Source organism: Cyphellophora attinorum (assembly GCF_001299255.1).
Source record: "Cyphellophora attinorum strain CBS 131958 chromosome Unknown Contig20, whole genome shotgun sequence".
Classification (NCBI taxonomy): Eukaryota; Fungi; Ascomycota; class Eurotiomycetes; order Chaetothyriales; family Cyphellophoraceae; genus Cyphellophora; species Cyphellophora attinorum.
In genome coordinates, this window is record NW_017253248.1 from 361,005 (window position 1) to 376,895 (window position 15,891).

Below are 15,891 nucleotides of genomic sequence, written 5' to 3' on the forward strand. Positions count from 1 at the left end.
AGAGATCTTGAGTAACTTGGAAAGATAAGTGGATGGTTCAAGGAAGTTGTTTGAGAGGTAGGAAGGAGAATAGAAGTAGCTGAGAGGCGAAGGAGGTACTTATAGTGCGAACATTGACTTGGGAGTCAGGTTCTCATTCACTTCTTCTCGTTGACTGACTATCCATGTCTCTGCTCGATGACTCATGCCTTGTTCGTCTTCACTGAGAAAGCTCGAGCTACCATTGGAAATCCAATCCTGTCTTTGGTGCTCATGCATCGTCCTCAATCTTGGGCTTCTTCTCGCCAATACTGAAGTCGCCTCATCAGCATCCATCTTGCGCTTCTTGGTCGGGGTCTTGGAGTCGCTGTCGTCCTTGTCCTCGGCCTCGTCCTCACCTCCGTTGCTGTTCACAGACTTGCTATTCTCGCTTTCACCACTCTCAGTAGCTTTGCCGCTTTTGACAGCCTGCTTTGGAGTGGCAGCCGGGGCCTCTTCCTCATCACTGATACGGAAGATCCGAGCACCGCCCATGCCGCCCTTCATGTCGTGGCCCATCTTTTTGAGAGCGTCGCGGAAGGCTGTCTGACTGAATGCGTGTTAGCTGTGTAAGCACCACGAGCTGGGCCAAGGCAGCTTACGCATTGCGAGCTAGACCGATGTTGACCTCTGGTTCTTTGCCAACCTCACCCCAGTTGACCTTGATACCTTCCAGCTTGCGAAGTCCAGCGCAGAGGACGGCAATGTTACGAGGAGTGAGCGTGCCTTCGCCACCTGTGGAGACGCTTGCTTTCTTGGGCGGCATGGTTGATAGCCTTGGTCAAAGATCTTGAATTGTGTGGAGTGGTCTGCGATTTCTCTTCAGAGTGTCAGCGTCTTGACTTGGGGAAGGACTGCTTGCCAGGAGACTTACAGTCGCCTTGGTAGATTGCGGTCAGGAGGACAGCTTTCGGTGCAGGTGTGCAAGGAAAGGAAAAGAGGAAAAACTTTTGGAAGTGATTTCGATATTTGTAGGCACGACAATGTTGCCTAGTCATGTGCTGTGCAGTGAATCGAGCTGCTGGATCGGGGGTCGCTGTAGTGAATGATTCCTCGTAAACGCCATAAGTCCACCCAGTTGCATCATGACTCGTCATCCAAATTTCTCAACGGATCAGCGTAGAACACGAGTGTCGCAGACCAATGGTGACAGCTACACAAAGCACGCCGCCATCAGCGCTCATTGGACCGTAGCAGCTCATTCGTCCTCATCTGCACTCGGAGAATTCTCGCCACCCTCGTCGCCCTCGCTGCTCTCCTCCTTGCCCGATCCCTCCTTTGCCTCGTCCTCAGAGCTCTCTTCGGCCTTGACCTTGGCGTCGGTCTTGCGCTTCTTCGCCGGAGGTCCAGTAGTTTCACCGGCCTTCTTCTTGGTAGCTGGAGCCTTCTTGGGAGCCACAATCTTCTTCTCAGCAGGAGCCTTCTTGGTCGCTGCAGGGTTCTTGACAGGGGCAGCAGCATCAGCATCGGTATCTTCGGACTTGGCAACGGGAGCCTTCTTGGTTGCAGCAGCTTTCTTGACAGGCGGAGCAGCAGGGGCAGCGGCGTCTTCGATCTTGGTGAACGTGCCATTGGCGAACAGGAGACCCATCTTCTTAGCGAGCTCTGCAAAGTCGCGACGCCTAATATCTGTCAATAAAGGAATAAGAGATTGGCAGAGTCGTACTCACGGATTTTGCTTGCCAGTGTCGGCCTTGATCTTGTTCCAGTCGGGTGTGAAGTCGGTCATGTTTGTGAGGACACCATGGAGGGTAGCGATCATGGCAGGTGTGAGTGTCATGGCGCCGCCCTCGACAGGAGCCGCAGCTTTCTTTGGAGGCATCTTGTGTGAAGTCGGGATGACGATGAATGTGTGGAAGGTGCCGGTGTACGAGTCGTTAGACGAAGGTGGTGGTGCAAGGCGCGAGAGAGAATTTTGGATGGAGGAGGCTGGAAGTGGGCGGCCTTTATGTATTGAAGACATTGCCGAGCAGTTTCCGGAGCGACAGGTTTCTGGAAATTGTCTTTGTCACTCCATCAACAAGTCACAGTACAAGTGACGGACCATAATTGTCTTGTGACTGTTGGGTGGTGCTCACCTGCTTGTTTGCCTTGCCGAATTGGAGAATCTCTATAGATTGCTACAGTACACCTCACCCAGACTTACCCTCCGATATGTCTGGTCATGACCTGGACACTGTACATTGCGACTAGCCGTCTGGCGGCCACCCGACATGGAACAATCAAGTGAATTTGAAGACATCATCGAGAATGAGCCATTCTGGCCATAGCAAAAAGATGGGGTTGACGGTGTTCCTGTCCTGGGACTGGTGGATCAGCAATCACATCGTAGCGTAGCATTACAACGTGAGCTACGAGCTCAACGCTGATTGCCGACAGCAAGTGAAACACCATCGGCGTGGCCAAGGGAGTTTGTCAGAGAGGGGTGACTACTTACGAGGTCGGAAACGAGTTCGGCCAGGCTAGACGAATTTGATTCTCGACGCCTTGTTAGGCAACCACAGCCCACTATGTGGGCATTACACGGGCCGAGACCTATTCGCAGGGCGTCGAACAAATTTGTTCAGATATTTGTCCTTACTTGTCTTCTTCTTTTATCTATCGCGCCCACTCACTAACCCACAATGTCGACAGAAAATATCACGACCATCTCGCCGAGCACAAACAAGCCTGTGCTGACCCGAGAAGGCTTATCTGCAGATGGACTCCTTCAAGTAGGCGAAGCCGCGCAAAAAGCGTTCAAGGCTTTCCGGAAATCACATCCCACCCTCGAATCACGTCAAACCATCGTCAAGAAAGCTCTAGAGATCCTTGAGTCAAGACAAGATGCACTGGCCAAGGAGATCACGGAGCAGATGGGCCGACCCATCGCATACACATCCAAAGAAATCGCCACTGCGCTCCTTCGTGCCCGGTATATGCTTCGGATCGCTCCGGAGGCCTTGGCACCTACGCCCGGAGATTCAGAGACGAACTTCAAGCGATACATAGAGAAGCTACCCGTCGGCGTGGTGCTTGTCATATTCGCGTGGAACTACCCATATCTCATCCTCGTCAATTCGCTCATTCCCTGCATCTTGGCAGGCGATGCGGTCATCCTCAAGCCATCGCCACAAACACCAACGATAGCAGAGCACATGGCTGAGATCTTCAAAGAAGCGGGACTTCCAGAAAGGGTCATCCAATACGTCCACTGCGGCACGCCTACCGATCTCGAACCTCTCATCCTCTCGCCGAACGTCAACCACGTCACCTTCACAGGTGGTGTAGCCGGCGGTCTCGCTGTCCAGAAGATTGCTGCATCCCGCATCGACCTCAGCGTTGGCTTGGAGCTTGGCGGCAAGGATCCCAGCTACGTGCGTGCCGATGTCGACCCAGCCTGGGCCGCAGACGAGATCGTTGATGGCGCTGTTTTTAACTCTGGACAATCATGCTGCTCGATCGAGCGAGTGTATGTTCATGAGAAGGTCTACGATGCTTTCGTGAGCGAAGTGCAGAAAGTGCTGGCAGGTTACAAGCTGGGTGACCCATCTAGCAAAGACACCAATATCGGCCCTGTCGTTAGCACTCGTGCGAAAGAGGCGATCTTGAAACAGGTAGCGGACGCCAAAGCCGCCGGCGCGAAAGACGAGACACCGGAAAACAGCACATTCAAGAACCTGCCCACCGAAGGCAACTATGTCGCGCCTGTCCTGCTCACTGGTGTCGATCACTCAATGGCCGTGATGAAAGACGAGACTTTTGGTCCGGTCGTCCCCATCATGAAGGTCTCGAGCGACGAAGAGGCCATAGATCTGATGAATGACTCCCAATTCGGTCTGACCGCCACGATCTGGACCAAGGACGTTCCACGCGGCGAGGAGCTGGCGGATCAGGTCGAGGCTGGGACCGTGTTCGTCAATCGCGCGGATTATCCGTCGCCGGACCTGGCATGGACTGGTTGGAAAGAGAGTGGGAAGGGTGTCAGTATGGGAAGATTTGGATTCGAGCAGTTCGTCAAGTTGAGGAGCGTGCATATCAAGAATTATCCTAAATAAGCATTCTCGATGCTCAGCAAGATGTTCAGGCACGAGTACACTGTGCCGCAGATCAGGGTCTGCACCCCTGACGTGGTGAGGAATGAAGGCAACGGGAACTACCACTTCATTAAGCTTTCTTGGTTGCTAGACAGTGTGATTCGCGAGATGGCACGGAGAATGCTTCCATTTGAGTTGTGAACGAAGAGCATGGATCGACGTGAAACATGAGGCGGGTACTTCGGGGGACAGAATTCTGAACGCTGTCAGAGAAGCTGCCAAACACGTTTATGAGGCATGAAGGGGAATGCAAGGAGATCACGTACTTTGAGAATAACAGGGAGAGCCAAGAGATCGAGATAGAACGCGAAGAAGCAGTTGTTTTTAAGCGTACGGCGAATGCAGCAGCGAGGCCTATGTGATCGATAGGCGCGTAATTCGAATGATAGCTTTCGTGGCTGTCTGTGACTTTGACTGTGATGTTGTACTGTAGGCAAGCTCCGGCAGATTTACTTTTAACTTGTAGTCGGAATGTGGATTCAAAGCAAGGGCCCGTCTGATCGACGGATATTTCCCTGGCGCGCTGCCCATTCCGCTCCACCTTTCTGTGCAACGACGCACGGAGAGATATCCTCTGAGTTGTTGTCGTCTGTGTAACACGGATGTCGGATGTTTCACAGCGACTGATGCCCCGACATTCTGGTTCGCCTATATGACCTGGGAGTGTTTTCGTCTTTGCAAAGCCGTCGGCGGCGACTGGCGAAACGCACGGTTGCTGTCCTTATGTTGTGTGAGTTTGCTGCAGTTACGGGGGCTGAACATTCCTGTTGTCCCTTTGCTTTCCGTGGGGGAGATTCTCATATCCCGAGGTTTGTGGCGTCTGAGTAGCAGGACAATCACGCTTGACGTGGCTGGCATGGGTCCCTGCACGATCAAGCCAATTTCAGATTCCGAAGTCAGAGGTGAGAGGGCGTCACCCAAGCCCTCATCCATATAACCTGAGAATGGGATGTTGATGCTCTCATGTATCTCGCCTCGTCCTCAACCATCATGATCTGAACTGATTCTTCTCTTCATAAGAAAAATTGTTTTATGCAGCGTTTCCAGTTAGCGTTGCGAGAAGGCCTTTGAGCATCAGTGTACACTATCACCCTCCTCGAACGTTCGACGAGCTCGAACACAGACGCTAGCCGTCTTCACCACTTAGGAAGCTCCTTTACATGCCCTGTCTCGACTTTAAACGACCAATGGATAGGCTCAAAGCTGGAAAGAGTTGGCTCCGCAAGAAGATGAGCAGGCCTCATCCTATTGACGATGGGCCAAGGCCACTGATCATTGGCTTGCCGACGGATTTTCGGCGAGAAACTGTGTGTCTCGGAAAAGACAGCAACGGGTGAGGAACCGTCGAAGACAGTCATGCCGCCAGTCTGCTAACCTTGTCGCAGCAACGATATGCTCGTCGTCACCAGCCGCGTAGAGGCTTTTTCAGCGGGTCTGAGAGATTTGGATATGCGACAAAAGTAGCAAAGACTACGGCTCGTCCACCACAAATTGTATAACCACCACCTGCTGCATCGCGTTCAGCACCCAATTTGTCGATAAGAAGGCGCACCACGAAGTTCACGAAGAGAGGCCGTTTTCGTCAGCCTTGTTGTTACCACATAGGCATTTCAAGAGGATCCTCCTTGATCACCTCTTCTTTCTTCACCTTCTTCGCTTTGAAAGATGATCTTGCCGTTGTTGATCTTTTCTTCGCAACGCTCGATTTGGGCAGTGGGTTTCCATTGATGTGAACAGGTGGGAAGGCTCTGCTCGTGTCTCGGGAAGACTTGTCAGATCGCACATGGTTCGTGACCAGCTCTGCCGGGAGCTCTCGAACCGACCTGCGTCTGTCAGACTCGGGCTCTGGTCGACTGGCGAGGTCAGAATGGCTGTCCTCTACATCAGCACTTTTACGTGCATACTTCGATGCCGTTGCCGTTGCTGTAGCGGCTGATTTGGTGGTTGGCTGTTCTGTGACCCTTGAGAATCCTTGTGCCGCTCGACTGGAACTGGGAAGCCGATCGAGCCCTTTCAAAGATATCTTCTTCCGACTTCCAACCGAGACCAAGGGAGCAAGATGTGTCCCTCGCCAGGGATCGTCGTCTTGTCCACCAGCATCTATAGCTTCGGGCTCAATACCAATCTGTGTCAAAGAAGCGGCCTGTCTGGCGTGAAGCTATCCTGGCCCAGTCGGCGTTTCGTTGCCTTGGACATTGGCGAGGCTGGGACAGGTGGTGACTTCGGAGGAGCTTCCTTGGCTGCTTTGACACGTCGTTCGTACTCGGCTTGGTGCAAATGTGCAGAGAATGCTTTCGCAACTTCGTTGAACTCATCCTCCACCATCATCCATATATCGTCGGCTTCAAATCCTTCCCTCATCGGGTCCGGGGCTGTGACGGCATGTTGTGGTGCATCAGATAGGCGTTGTGGCGTGCGAGGTCTTGAAGCTGGCGTTCGTGGAGTCGTCTGCCAGTCCTTTATGCTGCGCTGCCGTGGCGGGGTGGTTATGCCCGGGCTTTCACGCTTGATGGATGGTCTAGATGGAGTGCTGGCATCAGCTAGCCAAGGTAGCTTTTTACGCGCCATAATGATCGAGCTGTGGCACGAACGATGACTGGACTTACGGCGGGTGGTCTTTCCAATCAGTCAAACATTGCCGGTGAGACGTGATCATGACTTAATGTGTGTCGTAGAGAGTTGTGAAGCAGTCTGTTGACCATGCCTTGTAACAGAAGGCAACAACGCCAAAGAGGCCTAGGCTTGGCAACGGCCGCCTTCTGACTTCGGGCCCGCTTGATCACGATGAGTACAACTGTGCTAGCATTACTGGACCGTTGATTCTTAGAAGCAAAACTACGAGACTGGAAAGCGTTGACTTGGAAAGTGCGATTAGCATGATGAGTCTCTGAAAGCCGTTCTGCATTTTCTTGATCTGGGGTATCAATTGGCGTCTAGTATAACCACAACATCTTCGTGTTCGCCGCCCAAATTGTTCCGTACATACAAAGCCGCGAAGGGCCCATGAACGCCATGATCGGTGCAGATTTTCCTGCCTCACACCCAAAGCCTAGTCAACGCCGCGCGAATGTTTCATAAGTCGTACAAAACCACAGTGCCGGTAGCCCACCATGCCGCTTTGCAAGGTAGCAATCATTGCTCGCCTGGCTTCTTCGCATTACAGCTGATGATCTTGACCTTGTCGCCAGTAAACTCGGTCATGCCTTCCGACTTGAACTTGACGTCCTTGACAAGGAAAGTCCACACATCGTCGCAGAATCGATAGGTCTCCAGGTGGCCCTACAGAACAAGTCAATGATGATTCCTTACCTGTAGGACCTGCGCAAACCTTGAACGTCACTCTGGTCTTGACATTGGCGCTCAGATTCTCATACATGGCTCTGTCGAAGTTGTCCAATATCTTCATCGCTAATTGTGGCTCGATCCGTGACTGATTGATCAGCTCGTCGATTGCATCGATGAGCGCCTCGCCAACACTAGTATAGCCACGTCAATATCGCAAGAGAGTCGCTGCGGCAAGATCTCGTGCTCGCGATGGCGTAGCTCACCTGCTGCCTCTGTAGAGGTTATAGTACTGGGCTTGTGCGGCTGCCGCCATCTTGACAGGTGGTTGGAGGGGTATCACTCAGACGGTTCGTGGCTCAGCGGCTCGAGCTGTGGTCTTGTTGCGAAGACCAGTCGCTCTATGGCAGCGGCGCGGCTTTAGACTCAACGCGACCTTAGCCTCCGCGAAAGATAGAGTGGTGAGGTGGTGACAAGGTGGCTAAGATGATGGTGAAAGGGCTCTGGTTGATATGGCCACAGTCAGGCAGCCCTGAGATAAGTATCTAACTCCGCCCAGACGGAATGAAAAGCCGACCCCGGAATTGGGTGACTTCACAACCACAGAGTGACTGGAAACTCGGGCAAGGCAAGGCATTTTTCACTCAGCATGGCTGATACATCTGCCTTTCTGTTGTCAAGGAGTACGTTGGTTCGATCAATTCTGAAGCGATGCTGAGAGTCGGCCAACGCACATCCGCTGTCACAGCACAACGCCTATCAATAGGCTCTCAGCTTAGGGCACAATCCGATGCCACGAAATCGCAAGACAATGCATCGTCAAGCAGTGACAAAGAAGACCCCGTGGAGAAAGGAGCTGTGAAGGCAGCGGCTCAGAAGTCCACTGTCAAGAGAAGCTCTACGCAGTCGGACGAAGACATTCGAAAGGCCATGGAGGGCCTGTCTGGGGACGGTGGGGAAGCTGGTCTTGAGTTGGAAGACGGCAAAGCTGTGTCGATGAAACGAGGAGTACGCGAAAACATGTTTCGCTATATTTGATTTCTTCGAGGCCAACCGACAGCCATTGGGGTATCATGGTGGTGAATCAAACGCCAGCAAATTTCGCCTCACAGATCCCGATTCCGCTTCTTGTACAATTCGTCAATATCGGCGACGAGGTCCGTCACCTTGCTTCCTCCGTCGCAATTGGTCCACTGGCCGCCATCACGAATACAACGAACTTCGTCGTCGAGCCTCACGGTACAACTGAAAGTCACGCCTGCGTTGCGACTCCGCTCAACACTCGCGCGCAACAACTCGATGCCCTCTCCTTCATCGCTGATGCAGGCATTCAGTGTGTTGAAGTCGATTCCGTATTCGAATGCGCACTCTTCCACCAGGCTTCGTTCGGGAATCTGCCTGTAATCGGCCATCATGCAGTTGGTAAAGCCCAGATATTGCTTTGGGTCCGGATAGATCTTTGCCGCACAAAGCTGTATAATGTTTCCTAAACACTCAGAAGGTCCGTGCATGCAGGTCACTGCATCCGACTTTGGATCTACCGTCCCAATGTAGGACAGTGTAAAGTCGACTTTGTCTGACACGTTCGCCATAGCTGGCAGCACCATCATTTGTAGACAGTCTCGAGCGTCCGGGCATTTAGACATTATATGTGCTTCCAATTTGATCTTCTCGTCATCTCCATTCATTCCGATACCGGATTCTGCCGTGCTCCGACGTCCCTCGTGTGGGCAGAGAGGTCTCGATATTGACTTGAACGAGGTTCGTGGTATGGTGAAAAGGAGTACTCCGAGTAGGAGTATTGACAGCAAAGATCGTCGTCGCCATGTGGCATGTGCTGGAGGAGAGCATCGTGGTTGAGGTTCCTCTTCGGCGAGACCTTCCACAGATAGACGCGCTTTCTCTGGATCCGAAGGATACATGCTGTCCTGCTATTGTCTCAAGTCACAATGAAAACCTTGGAAATTGGCTCCGACGGTGAGTATGCGAATATGAGAATTGCAACAGCCTGCAGTGCTAACACGAACGTTGCTCCGCGCCGAAAGGCAAATATCTTGGCGCCTGCCCTTGCAAGCGAGCTGTGACTTCAAGTACTGGGCGTTTTCTCCAAGCACCACTTTCCATTCCTGAGCCACAAAGGCTGCTTTTTCTCGCCCAGGGAGGGCGCTGAGGGCCTGGCACTGTCAAACTGATGGAGTCGGTGTGCTTGAGATGAGCTTCACTTGAATGTCAGTGCAAAGATTGATACCCGGTGAGCTTTCTAGCCAGGGAGGCCGCTGTAGGAAAACGCCCAGTACTTGTGGTCACAACCTGGCAAGTTCACCAGACCCCGGAAGCGATCGAGAGCCCTCAGCCTTCAGGGCCCTGCACTTCCCCCACGTCTTCGGCTCCCCATAGTTCGACTCTATGGGAAATGAAGGTGCACAGCGAACACAACCGACCTCTGACTGTACACTGTACACATGCTCGACGGAGGAAGTCGGGTTCATGCGCGCTGTCAGCGACGATCAATTCGGTGACCCGGATCCTTTTTCCTTGCGACGGATAAGTACGAACATACCGCTGATGTCAACGCAAATGACTCGGAGTGTGCGCGGGGTGAGCCCTGCCGCGTGTTTCAACGCCTTCGCGGCTTTTGAAGCCTGCAGATGAGAGCTCTCGGGGTGGGGAACTGCCCTTTACCAGTAGTACTAAGTAGTCACGAAGTATATCGCGTCCATCTTCTAAATCACGGAACCCAACCTTTTCCTTCATCGAGTCGTCTGCAATGACAGCTTTCGCTCAGCACAAGGATATATGTTACCAGCTGAGCGGACAGCGCTAAGGTATGATGCGAAGCGCTATTGACCAGGGCGAGTCAATCATCGGGCAGACTGCCGCCCAACAAGGCCGACAGTAGGCTACGCGAATGAGCTAATGGCGCGGAAAGGCGTAAGGATCCAGGCTAGACCTTGCCATGTGGCAGGCCTGGAGACTTGAGCCTTCAGACCCCTTGATTCACGTCCCACCCAAAGTGAAAAGCAACCTCTGCACAACGACTGTGACCAACCGATGACCGGAGCTGCATTTTAAGCAACTCGTGGTCTTGTGAGGCTGACGTTTCTTGGTTGAGGGTACTTTGCTCATCTGCTTTTCCACCACTGTCTACAGGTTACATCCGGTTGATATCCCCTCGCAGCAACGTAGTATTCATCTGAATATTGTTCCGTATACATCTTTTGGCCCCAGTTCCTTGAGATCTTGGATTCTGACACTTTCGTGGATTTGATCCGGGCCTCTCCTCATTCCAAAGGAAGGTGCCGTGACAAAGCCAACGGAAACCACAAGACAAACGACACGCGATGTCTGAGCTGGCATCCGTGAAGACAGCTAGCAATGGCACGCCGCCTCCTGACGACCAGGAACAGGAGCTCGAGGCATATCTTCAGCCTTTGCAGATGAACGATGCCCAAGTCCACTCACTGGCATGGGAATTCTCCAAGGTTTATCGACAACTTGCGCTGAACTCGGACGAGCAATTCCTGCCAACGCCAGTCACAAAGCTGCCATCTGGAAACGAGACTGGTTCCTTTCTTGCGATTGACGTGGGAGGCACGAATCTACGGGTAGCTTACATCCAACTACTCGGCGACGGTGAACATGACGAGCAGGCGCCGCCCACGAATGGAGGGGAAAGGTCACGTGATCCGATCAGAGATGCTCAACGACCCAGAGTGAGGCGAACACTTGAGAAGGCTTGGCCGATTGGTGAGCATCTTAAGATGGACAAGACCGAGGATCTGTTCGCGTGGATTGGGGACTGTATAGCAGAGGTTGTCAGTGATCGGCTCAACGCCGACATGGGGAGAGTGGAGCCACCAGAGGAGCTGACTATGGGCGTCACGTTCAGTTTCCCCATGATGTTCGTTCACGCCCACTGTTGTCGGGCTTGAAGCTAACGTTCGGCAGGCAAGATGACCTGGCTTCAGCCACCTTGATGCCGATGGGCAAAGGATTCACAATGAACTCAGATCTGGACCTTGGCCCTACCTTACTACAAGGTTATGCACGCCATACACGCCGACGACAATCGCCAGATGGAGAGCCAAGAGCGAAACGGCAGCGACTAGGACCTCTGCCTAGCTCAAGATTGCAGCCATTACTAACGACACAGTTGCAACCCTCACCTCTCTCGCATATAGCGTCAAGTCCTTACCAAACTCTAGGGTAGCAGCTGGCATAATTGTGGGCACCGGTGTGAACGCAACAATTCCCATGAAGTTCTCGGACCTTGGGGCTGAGAAAGTCGCTAAGATACAGAAAGTCGCGCCAGATGCAAAGGAGACAGTGGTTAATACCGAAATCACCATCTCAGGCGCATGTGGGCCACTAGCAGAAGTGACAACAGACTGGGATCGTCAATTAGATGCCGCGTGTGCTCGGCCGGGCTTTCAACCACTGGAATATATGACTGGTGGACGATATATCGGCGAGTTGATCAGGATCGTTTTCTTCGACTACATGACCAAAGCACACAAGCCACGTCTGGATCCGGCCCAGCTACCGGCAACCATTGTACACAGCTACAGCTTCACCACCACCTTTGTCAGTGCAGTAGTAGCCCGTGCAAGGACCGACTCCGAGCTTGCAGGTGAGCTCAAGAGACGAATACCTCCACCAGAGTCGTCGAACTGGGGCTGGACTCCACACGCTGCGGGAGCTTTACGCAAGATCGCTCATCTGGTCCAGGTCAGATCCGCCGGACTCATTGCTGCGGCGACAGTCGGTCTGCTCAAGGCAACGAACGAGATCGCGCTTGCGGAACCAGTGAAAGGTCAGGAGGATGTACCAATGGAGACAGATAGCAAGCCTCCGTCGCCAAAGGCAAAAGGCAAAGCTCTGTCGGCTCTGGACCGGAATACACGAGATGGCCTGTCGCCAGCGCCAGGCACTACAGCTTGGAAGGCAGGTCCTGAAGAGATTGTGATAGCATATACTGGAGGCATCATTCAGCATTATCCCAATTTCAAGGAGCAGACTCAGCGGTTCATAGACAGATTAGTCATGCGGGCGGGCGTTCAAGATGGCGGCAAGAGCGTCTTCCTCAGGGAGGCCCGAGATGGCGGTATAATTGGGGCCGGTGTCCTCGCAGGCATGCAGGCGACGAAATCGATGGGTTGAGCTTCTGGCAGCAGGCTTGTATCACCAGGTCGCTGCGCCGATGCCAGTTGGGACAGGTCTCCGAATATAGCATCGGCAGTGATGATGCATTTGACGTCGGTCTCAGATGGTCAGCCTGCCGATATGACAGTTTGGCTACCATCGCTTGCAGCGGAATCAATTCAAACGAAGACGATCTGCAAAAGGCAGTCTGAGGAAGTGCCACCGATTCATCGACATGCGCGATGAACTAGTCCCGACCATCTTTTGTCATTCGCGGTGTACGAGAGAGATATCTGAGGGCATTGTGGCAGCATCATATCCTAATAGTGCAGGACTGACTCGTCCGCGAGGCCAGACATGATCAGAACCTATTGAATATGTGATGTTCGAATACGTTTGCGTTCGGCTCCCGTGACCGAGTCGCTCAGTAAGGTACGGAGGAGTATCCGAAAATGGTAGAAGCAGATGCAGTAAGACTGGCTATCTTCAAGATCTAGCCTGGTTTGCGTGTTCAGGTGCATGAGTGCCCTGCATGATTCGTTTCATGAGCTCGTGATTTTGGGGCACGGGGGCCTTCGATCGAGCACCACCTTCACGATTGTTCGGCCTTCTCCAGAGTGTCTCTGTGAATGAGTACCTGCTGGCGCCGGACGGTGTGTACTGCATCCAAGGTAGAGTACAAGCATTGTCAGTCACAACAGCAACTCCCTCATGGGGTGGGCGCTGTCTCGCATTGGGGCCGAAAATTTCTTCTCGCTGGCCCTTAGAAGGCGCTGCAGAACCCGTAACACTACTGCTCTTGAGTCAGTTGTAGCATCAATGACAGGAAGACCTGTTCGCTTTTGTTGCCAATGATCATGACTGACTGATTTAGATTCTGACACTCCGTCGCAAATCCGGGGTTGAACCGCGGCGTCCTGGGCAGATGGCTGCTCAGGAAGATGATGTGGTCCCGTTCGTGTTGGTGAAATGGTTCGTGCTCGTGCGAGCGGAAGCCTATGGGCCTCATTGAGGCTAATTCACGACCCCTGCGTCGTCTAAAATTCTGCAACCCCCGGAATCATCTGGCTCGGCGTCCTCGGTAAGCTTTTGCTCACCACGCGACTTTCGTGGCCACGCCCCAGACCGTGCGGGGGCCTCTTCCTCACTTTCTGTGGGCGCTGTCGTGATTTTGCCCGCCGGTCTGAGACCTTTTTCGCTGGCTGGCTGGCTCATCGACCGGCCGATTGGGCTAGCCCTCAGTTCGCCCTTCTTCCCCCAGATCGTCCTGTGCTGCGCAAGCCCGTTTCCCACTCGCCTCCTCTTTCTGCTCGTTTCCCACCACTCCGGTTCTGTCGATCCTTCATACATCACTCATTTAGCGACTTCAAAAGTGCAGTCTCGCCGAGTACACGTCTGATCGTGCGTCTATCGAGTGACTGAGTATGAACGCCCGACGAGAATGCTCGTAAGAGAGCTTGCGCACAGTCCGCCAATTTTCCCCAACGAACGACGATCGAGTCCTTGGTCAGTGGGGACCGTGCTCAGGAACAATGAGTCCTGTTCCCGAGTCCAGCCTGAACAATGGCATTCATGCGCTGGTGTCAAGAGAAGTCAATAAGCCCACGGATCCGAATGGATTGGTCCTCGAGGCGTGGGCTGAGGGTTTCATGGTCGGCGCGCTCATTATCATGAGCTGTATTACTCTTGCGAACATGCGACGTGGAGTGCTCTTGCACAAGCTCATTTTACTTGAGGTGAGTTGTACGTTTTCGCACGTCTGAACAGAGACTGACTAGTGACGATAGTTGGTCATGGGCTACTGGCAAGGCTTCTTCATCCTGTTCAATCAGCCCATATATGGTTGGTGGCTCTCAGTCGCCGCAATACCCTTGAATGCGAGCTGGTGTCTGCACAACATCATTTCGTGGATGAAGCTGAAGCCATTTCTTTCGAGGAATGTCAGCAGGATATTCATCGGCACCATCATATTGTCCTTTCCCTACTGGATCGTGGAGATATATGCCAACTTCACCTATTTCCACAATGTCAACACAGTCTTCTTGAAGACCAGACCATATGAAGCGCTGTGCAGGTACGAGAACCGCTCTGTCCTCTGGATTCTTGAATTGACAATCGCAGGGATCCGTGGTGGATTGCGGCAGCTGTTCTGTTGATGTACAACATCAAGAGCAAGTACGACTTGACCATTGTACAAATTGTCCGGATATCTCCTCGATTTGCAGTCATGCTCGGAGCCATGCTGCTCTCTATCATTTTCATTGTGCTGGACATCTTGTCGGTCACGAACGTGCTATCCAATGCCCTCCCAGTCGGCATCAATCCGTTCTGGAAACTGTCATTTGTGTTCAAATGTCTGACCGACTCCGTCGTCTTGGACGACTTCAAGACCGCACTGGACCGACTTCGAGCGTTCAAGCTCAGTCGGATGGGCAGCTTCACTGGCGACCATGAAGATAGTAGGATGAAAGCCCACCGCGAGCGCGTCGTCAACGCGAACAACTGGGCAGAGCCTCCACCACAAGGAAATGGAATTCCGATCTCCGACCTCCCTCGTATGCCAGATGCCGACCACGACGATTACATCAAGCCAACTTGGGAACATGCGAGGCAAATGGAGGAAAGCAATGGCCCAGATCAATACGCCAATATCGCTCGGAATGCATCCCGTGACCGAGACCTGGAAGAGAATGCCATTGATGCGTTAGACCATGTCGATCACGGACCTCGAAGACTAGCGAGTGAAGCTCCTATCATCAACAACCGGGACAGCTGGCCGCCTGCTAGGTCTCACGATGGGTCTTCCGAGCTCGATTTGGAGTATGCCATGGCAGTTCGAGAAGTCACAAATATGAGCAACAACAAAGTCGGCATTGCCAGGTAAACAGCCAAAGTGTCACGACCACCAGCAGGTGGTCGTGTCAAACACATCTTACTATTACAGACTGGGAGACTGCTCCATGACTGTGAGCATCCAGACGCACGTATGGCTCTGGGTCCCCACCTCTGGGACTGCGGGATTTTGGACATCCACCATGTGCGGCACTTGCGGGCGCGAGTTGAGGTTAAGTCCGCGACAGCGTCACCGATTCAGCTTCATGAACGACGACAGATCCAGCTTCTGGGCGGACTCTATCATTCGGAGACTCATTTTGCCTGATCTAGCTATTGCAGGTCATTCGCCACAACGAGAGGACAGGAATGGGCAGTGCCGTGAGTGGGTGTCTTTGACGAAGGCACGCACGTTGAGACGGAAGATCAGAGAGTGTCGACTTCCAGTTGCGTCGGGAGGACTTCCTGCCCAGTGTGGTGCTGCCGGCGTGGCGGACGGCGAGAGAATGGAATGCTTCGAGGGACAGGAACTGGAGGAGTC

The 15,891-nt window shown here is 53.0% G+C and overlaps 9 protein-coding genes across 9 annotated transcripts; 4 read left to right on the forward strand and 5 right to left on the reverse strand.

The window, feature by feature from the left end:
- Window positions 1–99: 99 nt before the first annotated feature.
- AB675_1148 (uncharacterized protein) lies at window positions 100–784 on the reverse strand (the record flags this gene model as incomplete). Its single annotated transcript, XM_018140341.1, has 2 exons — window positions 100–568; window positions 621–784. 2 exons carry the CDS (start codon window positions 782–784, stop codon window positions 100–102), a joined length of 633 nt encoding a protein of 210 aa, XP_017998170.1.
- Window positions 785–1,216: 432 nt separating this feature from the next.
- Window positions 1,217–1,981, reverse strand: AB675_1149 (uncharacterized protein; the record flags this gene model as incomplete). Its single annotated transcript, XM_018140352.1, has 2 exons — window positions 1,217–1,640; window positions 1,689–1,981. 2 exons carry the CDS (start codon window positions 1,979–1,981, stop codon window positions 1,217–1,219), a joined length of 717 nt encoding a protein of 238 aa, XP_017998143.1.
- A 661-nt stretch (window positions 1,982–2,642) lies between these two features.
- Window positions 2,643–4,055, forward strand: AB675_1150 (Aldehyde dehydrogenase; the record flags this gene model as incomplete). Its single annotated transcript, XM_018140364.1, has 1 exon — window positions 2,643–4,055. The coding sequence occupies one exon, from the start codon at window positions 2,643–2,645 to the stop codon at window positions 4,053–4,055; it is 1,413 nt and encodes a 470-aa protein (XP_017998092.1).
- A 1,633-nt stretch (window positions 4,056–5,688) lies between these two features.
- Window positions 5,689–6,662, reverse strand: AB675_1151 (uncharacterized protein; the record flags this gene model as incomplete). Its single annotated transcript, XM_018140375.1, has 3 exons — window positions 5,689–5,947; window positions 5,999–6,252; window positions 6,306–6,662. 3 exons carry the CDS (start codon window positions 6,660–6,662, stop codon window positions 5,689–5,691), a joined length of 870 nt encoding a protein of 289 aa, XP_017998011.1.
- A 564-nt stretch (window positions 6,663–7,226) lies between these two features.
- Window positions 7,227–7,692, reverse strand: AB675_1152 (Transcription initiation factor IIA subunit 2; the record flags this gene model as incomplete). Its single annotated transcript, XM_018140386.1, has 3 exons — window positions 7,227–7,373; window positions 7,423–7,570; window positions 7,643–7,692. The coding sequence occupies 3 exons, from the start codon at window positions 7,690–7,692 to the stop codon at window positions 7,227–7,229; spliced, it is 345 nt and encodes a 114-aa protein (XP_017998175.1).
- Window positions 7,693–8,087: 395 nt separating this feature from the next.
- On the forward strand, window positions 8,088–8,414 carry AB675_1153 (uncharacterized protein; the record flags this gene model as incomplete). The annotated part of the gene is made up of 1 exon (XM_018140397.1): window positions 8,088–8,414. The coding sequence occupies one exon, from the start codon at window positions 8,088–8,090 to the stop codon at window positions 8,412–8,414; it is 327 nt and encodes a 108-aa protein (XP_017998068.1).
- Window positions 8,415–8,482: 68 nt separating this feature from the next.
- Window positions 8,483–8,968, reverse strand: AB675_1154 (uncharacterized protein; the record flags this gene model as incomplete). The annotated part of the gene is made up of 1 exon (XM_018140408.1): window positions 8,483–8,968. One exon carries the CDS (start codon window positions 8,966–8,968, stop codon window positions 8,483–8,485), a length of 486 nt encoding a protein of 161 aa, XP_017998015.1.
- Window positions 8,969–10,717: 1,749 nt separating this feature from the next.
- AB675_1155 (Hexokinase-1) lies at window positions 10,718–12,536 on the forward strand (the record flags this gene model as incomplete). The annotated part of the gene is made up of 3 exons (XM_018140418.1): window positions 10,718–11,277; window positions 11,325–11,416; window positions 11,530–12,536. 3 exons carry the CDS (start codon window positions 10,718–10,720, stop codon window positions 12,534–12,536), a joined length of 1,659 nt encoding a protein of 552 aa, XP_017998148.1.
- Window positions 12,537–14,050: 1,514 nt separating this feature from the next.
- On the forward strand, window positions 14,051–15,402 carry AB675_1156 (uncharacterized protein; the record flags this gene model as incomplete). Its single annotated transcript, XM_018140429.1, has 3 exons — window positions 14,051–14,254; window positions 14,306–14,592; window positions 14,640–15,402. The coding sequence occupies 3 exons, from the start codon at window positions 14,051–14,053 to the stop codon at window positions 15,400–15,402; spliced, it is 1,254 nt and encodes a 417-aa protein (XP_017998071.1).
- Window positions 15,403–15,891: the final 489 nt, after the last annotated feature.